The sequence below is a fragment of the Pantherophis guttatus genome, chromosome 2 (genome assembly GCF_059756535.1).
Source record: "Pantherophis guttatus breed Tessera chromosome 2, ASM5975653v1, whole genome shotgun sequence".
Classification (NCBI taxonomy): Eukaryota; Metazoa; Chordata; class Lepidosauria; order Squamata; family Colubridae; genus Pantherophis; species Pantherophis guttatus.
The window spans coordinates 71,429,591-71,445,916 of NC_142064.1; the positions used below are offsets into that span (position 1 = coordinate 71,429,591).

General features: G+C 39.2%; 1 protein-coding gene across 3 annotated transcripts in view; it reads right to left on the bottom strand.

Annotated features, from left to right (window-relative positions):
- RFX3 (regulatory factor X3) overlaps positions 1-16,326 on the bottom strand; it is a 196,690-nt gene that overhangs the window by 46,245 nt on the left and 134,119 nt on the right. For all 3 annotated transcript variants that reach the window (XR_015732265.1, XM_034410326.3, XM_034410324.3), the window contains exon 5: positions 7,468-7,542. Coding sequence is in view for 2 of the 3 variants with exons in the window: in XM_034410326.3 (XP_034266217.1) it covers positions 7,468-7,542 (75 nt within the window). In the remaining variant the exon portion in view is untranslated. The remainder of the gene's footprint in view (positions 1-7,467; positions 7,543-16,326) is intronic.

Genomic DNA, 16,326 nt, shown 5'->3' on the forward strand with positions numbered 1-16,326 from the left:
ATCAGCATACTGATGAACACTCACCTCGAAACCACGGATGATCTCGCCTAGCGGTTTTACATAAATGTTGAACAGAAGGGGTGAGAGGACTGACCCTTGCGGCACTCCACAAATAAGGTGCCTTGAGGTCGACCTCTGCCCCCCTGCCAACACAAACTGCGAACGGTCAGAGAGGAAGGAGGAGAACCACCGAAGCACGGTGCCCCCTATTCCTAACCCCTCCAGCCGGTGCAGTAAGATACCATGGTCGATGGTATCAAAAGCCGCTGAGAGATTAATAGGACCAGGATAGAGGAGCAACCTCTGTCCCGAGCCCTCCATAGATCATCCACCAACGCGACCAATGCCGTTTCCGTGCTGTATCGTGACCTGAAGCCCGACTGGAACGGATCCAGATAGACAACTTCATCCAGGTATCGGGGTAGTTGTCGTGCCACCACACTCTCAACAACCTTCGCAACAAAGCGAAGATTGGAGACTGGACGATAATTTGATAATATAGCCGGTCCAGGGAAGGCTTCTTGAGGAGGGGCTTCACAACCGCCTCTTTCAAGGCAGCGGGAAAGATACCCTCACTCAGAGAAGCATTTATAATCCCCTGGAGCCAGCCTCGTGTAACCTCCCGGGAGGCCAGTACCAACCAGGAGGGACACGGGTCCAATAAACATGTGGCAGCATAAAGCTTGCCCAGAATCCTGTCCACGTCCTCAGGAGTCACAGAGTCAAACTCTTCCCAGATAACGCTCTCAAGACCTGCCCCTGTCTCCTCCCCTGGATCTACCCAATCCGAGTCCAGGCCTTCCCGAATCTGAGCGACTTTATCATGCAGGAATTGTACAAAATCCTCAGCTCGACCCTTTAAGGGATCTTCCCGTACCCCCACCTGAAGTAGGGAGCGGGTCACCCTAAACAGCACGGCTGGGCGGTTCTCTGCAGATGCAATAAGAGCGGAGAAGTAGCTAGACTTCGCCGCTCTTATCGCCACTAGGTAGGTCTTAATATAAGATCTCACCTGTGTTCGGTCAGATTCAGATCGGCTTGTCCTCCAATCGCTCTCCAGGCGTCTTTTCCGACGCTTCATCTCTCTCAGATCCTCAGAAAACCAAGGAGATAGACGAGATCAGCATCGGGTCAGAGGCCACAAAGACACAACGCGGTCCAAGGCCCCAGTAGCCGCCCTGTCCCAGGCGACCACCAGGTCCTCAGTCGAGTTGTGAGCCAGAGTCTCAGGAAATGGCCCAAGCTCCATCAGGAACCTTTCGGGGTCCATCAGGCGCCTGGGACGGAACCATTTGGTTGGTTCCGTCTCCCTGCGGTGGGTGGAAGTGACTTGAAAGTCCATGTGAAGGAGAGAATGATCAGACCATGACAAGGGCTTGATGTCTATATCCCCTATTCTTAGATCATTTAGCCACTGATCAGAGACAAAAATCAAGTCCAGAGTGTGATTCCCCAAGTGGGTGGGGCCTTGAACTACCTGGGTCAGGTCCATGGCCATCATGGAAGCCATGAACTCCCGAGCCGTCTCTGACATCTCACCAGCGGATGGCAGGTTAAAATCCCCCATAACAATAAGTCTGGGGGTTTCCACCGCCACCCCGGCTATAATGTCGAGCTCAGGCAGGACCGCTGTTACGTGGCAGGGAGCCAGGTACACAATCAGTAGGCCCATCTGAATCCCCTGACCCCACTTCACAAGGAGGGACTCACATCCGGCTATCTGAGGAACAGTGGCCTCCCTCGGGCAAAGACTTTCTCTAATGATTGCTGCCACTCCCCCACCCCTTCCCTGAGTCCTTGGCTGATGGAATGCATGGAAACCTGGCAGGCATATTTCCACAAGGGGAACTCCTCCCTCCTGGCCTAACCAGGTCTCCGTAATCCCTGCCAGGTCAGCACCCCCCTCTGAAATAAGATCATGAATGAGGGGGGCTTTATTTACCACTGACCTGGCATTACATAACATCAGCCATAGACCCAGGGTCTGAGACTCTGAACAACCCGGGAAAAGAGCAGTGCTTTGGGGGTCGGAGTGGGCAATCGCTCGTAAACAACGAGTGCGCACTCCCGAAACATAATATGGCCCCCTGCAGCCGTCATATCTGCCCCTCCCACTTACTATACTAATGCCCATCGCTTCATCCCCCTGCATCCTTGTCAGATTTCTGTCCCCATCCTCCCCACCGTGATTATCAGACCCATTACCCCTTTCAGTGGATTTATGGATCCCCCCAGATCCATTCCCACAATCCCTCCCAGAACCCCTTAAAATAGAACTTAAAGATTTATCTAAAAACCCCCAAAGCCGTCGGTTTTTTGCAAACCACCTCTCGGGGTTCCAAAACCCGTCCTCAAGGGCGGCCCTTGATAACTGAGAGGGCCAGACATGCGAGAGGGGGGAATCTCGCAGTGCAAGGAGCTCCGCAGTTGAATACATCAAAGATAGGAGCGAGTTGAAGGAGATGAAGGATTATTTTCATCTAAGAGTGTTAGAGATGGTTAAGACAGGTAATTTAAAATAAGGGAGGAAATAGATGTTAAAGGAAGACCAGTATGTTACAAATGTCAATACATCGGAACATCATCGCCCTCTCACGACGATGGGAAGTCTTGTGGTTGTAGTAAGTCCATCCAAAGGAGGTGGGGATACAGGTCTCAAAGGGACGTCCTCTCACAGCGACCAAACCATTTGAAACAAACAAAGAGAAGGTGGTCTATCTCCCCATAATCCAAGACTCTCAATGTCTGTATCTCCTCCAGTCCTGATACCAGTGATGGCCGAGGATTAGATCAAAAAAGTAAGGCAGAGCCACTGGACAAAGTATTTAGGGTTAAATAATCAGGGTAATCTTGGGGAATAGGTGGTAAATAAAGCTGCAGACCGATCTAAGATTGCAAGTTAACGCTGAGTGGTCGTAATAGACCTAGATCTGATAAAGGAGAGAGGGACAGTTGAGGGGGAGAGTAAGTCATCATCTCCAGTTTGTAATCCTCAATCCCTATCCATCACCTTGCTCAGGCTACTTAGTTCAATTAGTTTAATAAGTCCTCAGAGTTTCAAGAAAGAGGAGTGCAACAGATCCCTAGAGGTTGAAGGGATCCTAACATTTATAGCCTTTGCAGCATTGCCCTCTCCTCTATTAACAACGAGGGCTTCCTTGCAGCCTCCTGGTGTTGCCATCGCTGCCATTAGCGCCATTCCCCTCGCCATTGTGGTAACCCCCCTTGCCGTAGACATCATCGCCGCAGTGTTGCTACATGCAGCGCCTATTAGCCCAGGCATCATTATCAACACCCTATCCTGAGTTGATGTTGCCACCGTCTCGCCAACCATTTCATCAGCTGTATTAGACTCAGTGGTTGACCCGGTCGTGACAGCCAGGTTTTGATGTTGACATCCTCCGCACCGCCCTCAGTCTTTTTACCAACAAACAGCTGATCTTCGGGCTCGGCTCGGGTTTTATCCTTGGGCTCCATCCACAGCTTTATTGAGCCGAAAATACCTCAGCTTGCTGGGAGGGGGGGTCTGTGGATGGTTAATTGACCCCCACACTCTTGAAAATGTCAAAACATCTCCCTCCTAGCCTCGGAGTTTCAGCTCTGAACTGCCATTTTGTTTTGCAACTGTCAACGGAATCAATAATATCAATAGTCAGCATTGCCCTTAGACAGTACCCCCATTTATTCAATGTATCAGGTTCTTACGATAGTTCAACGGACCTAATTATAAACTTAGCAATTCTGCTTACAATATATAATGAGAGTCTAGGAGGAAATAAGGCAATCTAGGATTCAGATCCCAATGGGCTGTTCTTTCCAATGGGAATGATAAATATCAAAGCCTAAGGGAGGGGAAGTCAAACAAAACACAAGCAATATTTTCAATGGCTTAGGTAGTATATATGCATGTACTTTCATGATAAAGCAAGTGATGGAAGTGTCCATATTTGGCCCTGAAATCCAACAATGCAAATCTTGCTCTAGAATAGGCTCTTCTTAAAGATTGTGTCAAACTCATTGACAAGCATTTTTCAAATTGCAAATTTGTTCTTAGACAACCAACTTAAATATATATTTTTGGCCAATAACTCCATGTCAAGTTGAGCATTGATATCTAGGACTCTGGTTCAAAATTTCCCTTGCCTGGGAGGCCGTTGAAAATAAAACTCATGTTGTGATATAACTTTGGTAAGTTATATCTGAGCAAATAGGATTCGAATAATCTCAAGCAAGAAACAAATAACTGACAGAGGTTGATGCAGAATTAGTTTATGATTACCATTATCATTGTAGCTAATCAGAATTTCCTTGCTCAGTTGTAGCCTACTCTAATTCAGATTCCACAAATAAGGAATGGACATCAATTAAAAAAAGTCACAAAAAGAGCAATTATTAACAATAATTTTAGGAACTAAACACAAACTTAATATGATCTTAATATGTCATTTAAGGTTTTGCTATTGGCACACACTCCAAAACTGTGAATTAATTGCATGATTCATTATTGTGAAATTCTGTTTTCATCTTAATTTTCAGGAAAATGTACACAATAGAATAGCACAGTACAAAAATTCAATTTAAATCTAAAATGTTTTATGAAATGTAACTCAAGTCAGTGCAGCTGCTGTTTATCTATTTAGTGCTCGCCTTCTCTAAATGATAATCTAATGCTCCAGGGTGAAATATGTATCACAGCAACAAGTTCATGTAGAAAAGATAGCTCTCTTCCCCACAAGAGATATGTTGTGAGATGGCAGACCTTAGTGGGCCCTTGCATCACAGAACATGCCTCCCTCTGAAGTGTATTTGGCTCTCTTCCTCTGAAGAGAGGTCTGAAATTTATTCTGGTATACTATTAAATTTCCCCCCCTCAATTTATTGTAGTCATCTAACATATTCTATTTTTAAATTTACAGAGTAAACAAAAATCACAGGACCACAGTTTTATGATGCCGTTTTTCTAAAACAAAAAAAATAAAAATAAAAACAGGTAGTCTTTGACATATTCAGTGACCATTAGAAGTTACAATGAAAGTGAAAAAATGACTTGTGACCGATTTTCACATTTACGACTGTTCCCCATGGGCACATGATCAAAGTTCAGGCATTTGGCAACTGCCTGTATTTATGACAGTTGAAGTGTCCCGGGGTCATGTGATCCCCATCTGTAAACTTCTTAACAGGCAAAGTCAATGGGGGAAGCCAGATTCGCTTAACAACTATGGCAAAATGTCATGCAATGGGACTAAATTCACTTAACAACTATCCTGCTTAGCAACTGAAATTTTGGGGTCAATTGTGATTGTAAGTCAGAGATTACCTGTACATTAATATTCAGTGAAGGCTGAATAATTTACAAATTATCTGATTTAGATAACTAAAAATAAATATTGTACATATTGGTTTGTTTTTCAGATAAAGAAGTGTTATAGATTCCATATGTAAACAATATAAATTATTACACCAACTTGCCATGGCTAGAAAATAAGGCAACTGATTTTCCAGTGTAATGTTTAATAAGCAAACAGTAAGTGTGCCTAAAGTGCCACAAACTAATTGAGAACATCTATTTGAAATTATTCAAGTGTTCCAGGGCACCAACCAAACCTCTTGCTGTATTTTTCTGTGAAGGAAGGTTAAAGCAAAGCTATGTTATTGTCATCTTAATATGTTACTTATTAAATATTAATACAATTAATGAATTAAAATTTGGCCCAGCTTAGTGTAGGCTCAATAGAATCAGTGGATGGAACCTAACATTTAGACCTCCGGTGAAACTGTCTCAATCTTGATCCAATCCAAATTGCTTTTGGTATCATTTTGTCAAATATACTATCTGCCTGTCTGTCAAAAGAAATGATTATACTGTTCCTTAAATGATACTCTATAGAAAGGCTGTGGAATTTTCAAAGGAATGCTTTGCTTCAGTCAAGCTTTGAGTGATGCACCCATCACAAAAGATGATTTCCAAAGGAAGACACCCTTTTCTTCTTAACCAAGTGCAGCATTTGTTCTTCTTCTGAGTACCTCTCGCAGCCTTTCTCCCCAGAATTCACAGTTTGTTTGTTTTTTAAGGCTGAAATGAATATTCTCTGTGGCATTGAGGAGTCTCTGAGGCTGTTGAAGAAAATCCAGCAACCAGGGTCAGAACTCCCACTCAGCAAACCCAGAACTGACTAGAGGTGCTACTATGCCTGCTGCCAATTATCTAGTTAGCCCTGGGGTGGGCAAATGTGGCTCTTTTATAACCTGTGGACTTCAACTCCCAGAATTCCTGAGCCAGCTTGGCTGACTCAGGAATTCTGGGAGTTGAAGTCCACAGGTTGTAAAAGAGCCACATTTGCCTTCCCCTGAGTTAGTCTATTGCAAAGCACACAAGCAAATGGAGTGGTATTTTGCTTCTCACCAGCATTAACTGATCAAGTGTTTGGCCACCATGTTTTCTTGAGCACACAGGCCAGGAGATTTGCCCATCAATTCTGACAGATCACCTCTCCAGAATACAATGACCAAGTGTTCTGGCAAATGGGACTTAGGTGACACTGCTGGCTCACCTCTATCAGGTGTTTGGTCAACAAGACAACCTGAAACATACTGTAAAGCCACCTACTAGGTGCACTGAAAGTCTGTCAGACTGAGTGATTTCAATGAATCCTGAACGTAGTTCTGAAGCTATGTAGCCTGTAAGCACTTTGACCTGGTCTGGTAAAGAAGGTTAGAAGGAACCTTCTCCAACATTTTTTGTTGGAAATATTCAGCCTCTGAATCAGTCCTTGATAGAATCTTCAGTCCATCAAAGCAAATCTTGGTTGTTTCACACAGGCATACTTGTTTCATGCAGCATTTGTACCTTGCTCTAGAACCCGTCAAATAAGCCTAGAAAACTGCACATAAATATAGAAATTTGTTCATACTGAAATTGTTTTCTCCATTTTTCTGCACACAAATTAAAAAGTAACTTATATAGTTTTTTAAAAAACACGGGGATTCAGAGGGTCAAATTGGATGGGCCCAAAACTAAACCAATATTTATTAGCTATTTATCTATTTCCTTGTCTTACTACAATACAATATAGTTGAGTGGACTAGGTTTCGCTTACATGTAACTTAAACTGTATTTCATCAGAATTATGAGATTTTACTCCTTCTCAAATGACGATACAATTCCCATCACGCTTGACGATAACATGAAGATTGTATTAACCTAGGTGTGGTCTGACTGTTTCTTCTGAATTGCTTTTAGTGACTCAGGAAACTTAAAAGCAGCATTCTAAGAGCAGGGAAATCAAACAATTTTGGTGCACTAACATCTTGCATGGGAAAAAAAAAAGCTGCTATGAGAGTTCAAAAGTGGAAAGGAAATTCAGAAGCTGGGGGAGGGTGACAAAACAAAACAAGCATTTAGAAGACAAGCAAAGCATGCAGAATAAGCAAAGGATTAGCTTACATGAAGAAGAGGCAACTTACATGGCTGTTGAGAAGAGAGCTTCTGTGAGTGGACAGACCATCAGACTTTTGCAGTGTCTCAATCGCCATTTCAATCTGATAATAGATGTCATTAAAAAAAGGGCTCAAGACAAGATAGTAATAAAAGATAACTATAGAAATGTTGATAGATTGCCCAGTTCAAAAAGAAACCTTAGTTAAAGCAGATATTTTTAATTGATCACAGGCATAATGCCAAATGTTTATGCTAGCAAATTCTGTATCAGATTTTATGTCTACAAAATTCTTAAGAAAGAACCCCTTTACCCCCAACTTCCAATTCAGGAAAAAGAATGGAAGATATGATTTTTTGCTAATCCACAATGCAAGCATCTGAGAATTGAGAGCATAGTATGCAACCCATATAAATAGATAAATATCCTAGAAATAGATATGCGGAGAATGTGAAATACTTCAGTCTTACAAACATTCATCTCTATGACACTTGATCTCAGCAGGACTCATGCTAACTAAATATGCATAAGAATAAACTATAAGAGTCAACTTGTTGGACAGATAATATGCACTCTGCACCTCTTGCCATGTGATTATTTTTAAAAACAGTAAACAAGTTTTAATTAACATTATATTGTTAGCTATTGAGGGGAAAAAAATATTCCAGCCTTCTTAGAATGAATGCAGTTTATCAGAAAAAATTAATTCAACTCTTAAACCTATAATATTTTGCTACAAAAGTTCCCATTAACAATCCCCACTGGTCAGTTGGAAAAAACATACTTTGTGCTTTTAAATACAGCATATTAAGCAGCATATTAACAAAACATATGAATATCGGCTACAAGTATAGAGGACATGTGGATCCTAGCCTTATAATGATGTCTTTACATAGAATGATTTTATCCAAAGTCCAGTTAATAAAAAAGGTTTCTATATAGCATAATATAAAGGTTCTGTTATATCAAACATATTATAAAGTAAAATTTAAAATTAAAATACATTCTCATTTTCTTTTAAGTCTTTAAGAGAGAAGTCTAAAGAAGAAGCTAGTGTCTTGATTCAGAGTAAAAGAAAAAGCAGTACTGAAATTAACTAATAACTGGGGAATGGGATTCCACAAAATAAAGAAAATAATATCTTTTAATGAATGGTTGTTTTCAGAGATTGCTTAGGGTATCAGACCATTGCTTTCTGGATAGTAAACTCTGAATTTAATAGATTTTTTAAAATGGAGATGTCAAGGGTTAACGCTTGGATATTAATGCATGAGAAAATATGCTCTACCAGTGAACTACTGATTTATATATTGAATTGATAAACTTTAATAATGTATTCTTGAAGAAACCCCATGTATTTTAAGATGTAGTAATCAGTTCTAAAATTTAGTGTTTCCAAAGTAATTAATAATATAAAAGGATATAAAATTCTACCAACATTTAAAACTGTTTTCTCAAAATATGGTGGCCTTACAGTAAATGGAAGCTGGGGGAAAAAAAGATAAAATCACAAAACATAATTTCTTAAAATCAGTTGGGAGGATGGGGAAAATATGGTCATGCATGGAAGCTATTCGTTCTCTTTCTAGCAGTGGAGTGTAGGGCATTCAATAAGTATCCTAACATATTTACAGGGTAATAATGGAGCAGAATATTTGTTATCGTGGCTCCTGACATTTTAGGGTTTCAAAGGTAAAAATCAGCTGCTCTTTGAATCACAGCTAGACCCTTTCAGTGGCAGTCCTATTTATAGTATTCCAGTTGTCTAATAAGGTATCCAAAAGGCAGTAAGATTCTGAAATTGCTATAATACAGTGCAGATTTGGTTTCCATTATACTTTCATGTAGACTGGGCAAATTTCCTTACTTTCTGTATTTTTCTAAGATCTAGGTGCCCCTTCCCCCATTATCAAAATAAAGCATATGACCTGTTGCCTAAAAACTTCAAACAGTGTGTACACTATGTATGTCCATCAGCCTCATACTAAAAATATCAAGAATGAAAATGCAATGTTGGGTATAATAGGCTGAATAAAGTATGGTAAATTAAATGGGCTATGTGAAACTATAGCATGAATGCAATTTGATCAAATACACAGACACCTTCAATAGTTTTCAGGTAGTATCCTTTTCCAATTTATACCAATATACTTTATACCTATAAAATTTCTTGCTATGCAAGTTGGGAGCATTTAGTTTCCAAAGTTCACTGAGAAAGTGAACCACCAGGAGAGGTACAGCAAATTGAAGACAGTTTTTTTTAAAGCAAAACCAATAACTATGACAAGGACCAAGAAACCTATGATAGAGAGGTTCCTTGGAACTTCTCCTGATAAAGAGAGGACAAAGATCACCCACATGTGTTCTGGACAGCTGCTCCCCATTATGAGACTACACAACAGTGGTTTTCTGCAAGTTGGGTGCCCGGAGTTGACGGGATTTGTATCTTGAAGACTTTTAAATGACACTATGTTTGCAAATCTCACTTTCTAACATCTTTCAGAAATTTCTGGTTAACTACTTCCAGAAAAAAAATTGAAATATTGTAACTTGTACAATAAAATTTTGGCACTAGTTATAAATAACAGTTTTCGTGGAAAATAGATTCTGCTTTGGCTTTTTTGCAAGACAAAATAAAGATAAGCAATTACATTATTTCAAAAAATAGAGGAAACGGATATCTTTAGATAGAGGAAAGATTTACAAGTCTGTAGAATATTGCAAAATGTTATAACAATGAAAATATTGAAAGACACTATAGAAAAATGGAAGCAGAAAATAGTAGCCACAAAATCAACAATGTCAGTAAAGATATCTCCTTCTATGAACAGACTATGTCCAAAAGATGTTATTAAAGAAATGACAGCTATAGAACAAATTTTACCTGACAAGATAGAGATGGTATCAAAAGTGGATTTAAAATTGACTGGCTAAGAGAATACTTTAGAAAAGGATGTTTCACTGGATTTACAAAAGAAACTGGCTGAGGTTTTAAAATTTAAAGAGGAAATACAAAGGACAAACCAAGAGAGCGACCTGGGTAATTTTTTCCTATTGGATTTTTAAAAACTCTGTGTGATGGAACAAAAAGAAATTAAGAGAAATCAAAGCCTACAACAATATTTGAAAGAATTAAAAATTCAGGCTATTAACAGGTAGTCATATAAAGTTGGTTTATTTGATCAAGGTTAAAACAAGATATATTGATTTTTTTGGGTACCCTTTCTGCACTCTGCTGACATAAGACGGAAAAGATGGTGTTTTATGCATTTGTTAATAAGTAACAGATAGGATAAGGGTTTAAGAGATAAATGTTTGCAACTTTAGAGGGTAAATTTTGTTTATAGCTGTGATAAATGGAAATAACTTTATATTTATTTTCTCTTTCTTTAGCATATTTTTACTTCCTTCCTTCCTGCACTTTTCTACTCATTTTTATTTTCTTTAAGTATAGCTTCTATTAAACTTTACTACCATAATCAAAATTATTTGAGGAAATAAGTTACATGAATTTATATTACACTTTCTGATGTGTTTTTTATATTTTATAATCATATGTAGCCTTAGTGATTTATATTTTATTATTTTATTACAAAGCAATATATCAAAAATATTATTTTAAAAAATTCTTACATAAATCCACATATTCTAATCCTATAAATGATGTCAGAAGGAATAGGTAGGCTTTCAGCAAAGTTAGACAGTTGAAATTTGTTGAAGAATTATCCAAATTCATGGCTGCAAACTTACACGTATGCAATCAAACCTGAATCCCTGACATTTAAGCAGTGTCAAGATAGCCACAAGGTTTCTTTCTAGTTGCATACACTATTTTTGTAATTTCCAAAATTAAAGCTTTAATAAATAACAGCAGAGCCACAATTATTTTAATTTACAAATTTCACTTTGAACATAACAAAGTAAAATGTGACGGTTATATTAGTATTAGATATTCCTGCAGTTGCCATTCGCTAGTTAGATTACTGCCTTAGGCTTTTTGGAAAAACTCTAGGTAACAATGTATTAAAAGTTTATGCAAATAAATAGTGAATGACCCACTTTTTAATGCCTCAACTCCTATCACTGAACACCAGTCTCTTAGCCATTTTTTCAGAGTGTCTTCATGATTATCAATTTCAGAAAGTGGATTTTTTCCCCCTAAAATATTCACAAAGGATGCTATGTTATAATTCTAAGCATGGATAGAAAGAACATTAATCTGATTTAAGGGAGAAAAGGATTGACAGAAAAGTGCGGTGATAGAGGACAAAGGGGAAGGAGGAAATGAAAAAGAGATGTTGCCTTGCCATATGCCCTACCAGTGTGGCTAGCAAAATGGAAATTGGAAAGTGTGTATGTAGCAGGGGGTATGTTTGACATTAAAAAAAAGCCTCTCCACCCAACTACTCGCAAGTTAGAAATAAATAGGCCAAAACAGACTGCAAAATTCAATTCCGGATTGCTTTAAAAAGGTCACATGTTAGCTCATATCACTGGAAGGAACTGCAGTATTTATATCTAAGCATCTTTTTCACACTAGTGAAGTAGATAGTCTTTGACTTATAACCATTTGTTTAGTGACCATTCAAAGTTATATTGGCACTGAAAAAAGTGACTTATGACCATTTTTCACACTTACAACTGTTGCAGCATCCCCATGGTCACATGATCCAAATGCAGACGCTTAACAACTGGCATGTATATATGACAGTTGCAGTGTCCCAGGGACTTTCTGACCAGCAAAATCAATGAAGAAACAACATGCATTTAACATTCGTGTTTATTATTATTATTAGTTTGATTTAATTTATAAATTAGTGTTACTCATTTAACAATTGCTGTGATTCACTGTGGCAAGGAAGATCATAAAATGGGACAAAAATCACTTAACAAATCTTGCTTAGCAACAGAAAATTTAGCCTCAAGTATGGTTGTAAGTCAGGGACTACCTGTAATGTGAAAAATCCTGGATTATGTGGACAGATGACAAGTAATGGCTTCATCTACACTATTCCCCTTCGTATTTTGCCAACTTTAAGCAGGGATTCTTGGAATTTCTTCTCTCTTCCTGCATTTTCAACCTGCAACTTCCAGAAATACAGAAGCCTTTTAAAAAATCGAGTTTTTCTCAATTTCAGCTGATTTGTACAGTTGGTATCACATTCTGCATTTGGAACTATGTGATCCAAGCAAGCCCACAAAGTCTTAGCTATAGATAAAGGAATGGGGAAATGACATAGTATATAATCCTGTATAGTCCTAGCTGGTCCTCTTTGAGACAGGGAAGTGATTCAGGGGTGGGTTCTAAATTTTTTTACTACCGGTTCTGTGGGCGTGGCTTATTTTGTGGGCGTGGCTTGATGGTCATGTGACAATTCTTTAGGATTTAACAGAGGTACTGGTCTACCAGGCTTTTAACTGCTTGCAGAGCTGTACAGGTGTACCCATTTATTTTTGCAGGCACTGGTCTACTCATGTATTTTTGCAGGCACTGGTCTACCCATTTATTTTTGCAGGCACCGGTCTACTCATTTGTTTTTGGAGGCACCGGTCTACCACCAAACTGCCTTTTACCACTGATCAGCTGTAGGGCGGCCCTTTGAAGCCCCGCGGCAAGAGTTTAAACAGTTTTTTTCCTTATAGCCCATCAGCTGGGACTCAGGAGGCAGCAACAGATTGGAGATGGGGCCAAATAAAAGGTTAGAATAACGCAGGAGTGGGGGCAGAACCGGTTCGGTGACGTCATATCGTCACCGCTACTGGCTCGGCCGAACCGGGCTGAACCGGGAGGAACCCACCACTGAAGTGATTGTATTCTTGTTCAAGTTCCTCACTAGAGAAGTGGGACATATACCTAATTTCAAAATCACAGCACTCCTGAAAAATCTTCTAAGATTTTTCAGTTTACCACTGAAATTATTTTCCTTTTTCTACTATTCCCATCAAGAAAAAGGAAATCAAAATAAAGTACTCATTTCATTTGGCTTCCTCTCTCCCCCTTCCCCAAATAGTGACATAACAAAGATTTATTTCTAACCACGGGCACACTTACAAAGGAAGAATCCTGGTCTTATTACTGTTAATCTTCAAGAATGAATGAATGAAAAGAAATGGACTTAGATCAGAGTACACCTAAAATACGATTAGATTAAGCATTTATTTTACAGCACTAGTAAAATAATAAGAAATTAATACTCTTAAACTTTGAAAAACATTTGTTCTGAACTTCCTTTTCCAAATCTAGACACTACACAGAAATAGAGTCAGGGGGATGGGTTTAGAATATGAATAAATATTTGGCTTCTCTTCTCCCAAAATGATCATTTCTTGTAAGAAATGAAAAAAATGAAAAAAAAAATGAAATTTGGTATCATGCAAAATGAAGAAAACTTGGTAAAACAAATCAGAGACCAAGGGCACTCGCATATTAAAAGGTTATATAACGTTTTGATAGAAATAGATTCGGAAACGGAATTGGTTAAAAATTGTATGATTAAATGGGCACAGAATATTCAGGAACCTATAATGTTGGAAACTTGGGAAAAAATATGGGTTAGAAATGTTAAATTTACAGAAGCACAAAATTTAAGAGAAAATTTTTACAAAATGTTTTATAGATGGCATTTAGACCCAAAAAAACTAGCGAGTATGTACCCAGATATGCAAGCTCAATTTTGGAGATGTAAGTCGGAGGATGCAACGTATTTTCATATATGGTGAACTTGCAAAAACTTAAGGCATTTTGGATAAAAATTTGGTGGATTATGCAAAATATTAGGAGAAAAGGGTTTAAATTTACTCCACAATTGTTTTTGCTGGGTATAATTACAGAGTGTACAGCTATAGAGACTAAATTGATTTTAAACTTGATAACAGCAGCTAGGCTTTTGGTAGCACAATATTGGAAGAAGAAATGTTTACAACTACTATTGAAGAATGGACATTAAAAGTGGCAAATTTTGCAGAGATGGCGAAAATTTCGGCGTACTTGAAGGATCATACACAAGAAAGATATATACTGGAGTGGAGGAGATGGATTGATTACATTCAAAATAAATATCAGACCAGGAAATACCAAATAGCTTATGATTGACTAGAATGTTAGAAATTTATCTGTATTGTACAAGGGGAGTCAAGATTCTGGGGGGGGGGGGTGCGGGAATTTATAGATGGTTAGTTTAGTTTAGTTTAGCTTATGATTGATAAATGCTATACCCTGTATTTGCTCTGGGAAGTTTGGGGGGGAGGGGGGTGGGGGGGAGGGGGGAGAGGGGAGGGGGTAGAGGGGGAGGGGGAAAATGTGTAAAAATGTTTTCTGTCTTGTAAAACTTTTTAATTAAAAAAAAAAGAAATGAAAAAATGACCACATAAATTAAGAACAACAGTAGAGTTGTTCTCCATCATCTCAGTTGAGACTGTGGATTGGCTCCTTCACTTTCAGTACCAGAAAGCAAGAACTCAAGACGGAAAGAGACTGCAGTTGTATGGTAGAGCATATGCACTGCACATTAAAATCCAGAATGCAATTCTTGGCATCTACAGTTGGATCAGGTCATAGAGACCGCTGCCTATGTGGTTAGAAATCCACTGCCAAGCCATGCTTCTTGGATGAGAAGCAAAACATCTTCAAAGAAAAGCAATAAAGTTCAGTTGCTTCTTGAAAAAGCACCTTTGGGACAACCATGACCTGGATGACTGATAATCTCCATAGACATTTAGCTAAACAGCTGTTAGACTAATTCCATTATATGTTGCATATTATGCAGTTATATGAAAAAGTAAGTACACCTCACTGATTTTTTTACTTTTTCAACACACTTCAACACATAGATATTTGTTCTTTATTTCAACAATACTGATAGATTTAGGGTTTATAATATAAAAAATATCATGTACCATTTACATTTTTAGTCCATTGTGTAATTTAAATAAATATAAATGCAAATATTGTATATGGAAAAAGTAAGAACACCCCTACATTCATCAGGTTCCAATGTTTGGAATATTGTTAGATAGAATCTGGGAGGAACATGTTTTATTTAAACCTCAGACGTTTAATTAGATTTGCTCTTTCCTGTTGAATTGTGTGGTATCACCATAGCCTAGATCAGTGATGGCTAATCTTTTTGTCATTGTGTGCCAAAAGCAGAGGGAATGAGGGGGGGGGGGTTGCGCACGCACATGCCTACACCCATCATTCAATGCCTCCCCACATGCGCCCTGCACTCCCACCGTTTTTGGCACACAATGGCAAAAGGTTACCGGTGGGCCTGGTAGGCCCATTTTTCGCCCTCCCCAGGCTTCAGAGGCTTTCTTGGAGCCTGCGGAGGGCAAAAACGGCCTTCCCCACCCACCCCGGGGAGGCCGGAAATGGCCCATTTCCCAATTTTGGAAGGCCCGAAAATCAACTGGCCAGCGTACGCATATGCAGCTGAGCTCGGGCAATGCTCACGTGCCCACAGATATGGCTCCGTGTGCCACCTGTGGCACATGTGCCATAGGTTCGACATCACAGGCCTAGATTAAAAGAGCTCTTTGAGGCCTTCAGAAAGAAGGTTATAGGCACTGGGAAGAGATTTTAAAAAGATTGCCACCCAAATGGACATAATTAATCCCACTATCCCAAAAATCCAAAAGAAGATTTTTAAACAACTGTCAACTTGCCTAAGCCATGCCATCCCAGCAAGTTCAACCTGAGAGCAGAACATAAGTTGCTGAAAGAAGTCTCTATGGATCCCACAATTTCATCAAGTGACTATATGGTAGCCTCTCATCATTATTGATGTGAAAGTGCATGAATCTACAATTAGGACGAAACTGTACAAATTAGTTTTACACAGGAGGGGTGTGCCAGAAAGCACATTAGGACAAAAATGAAGTTTCAGTA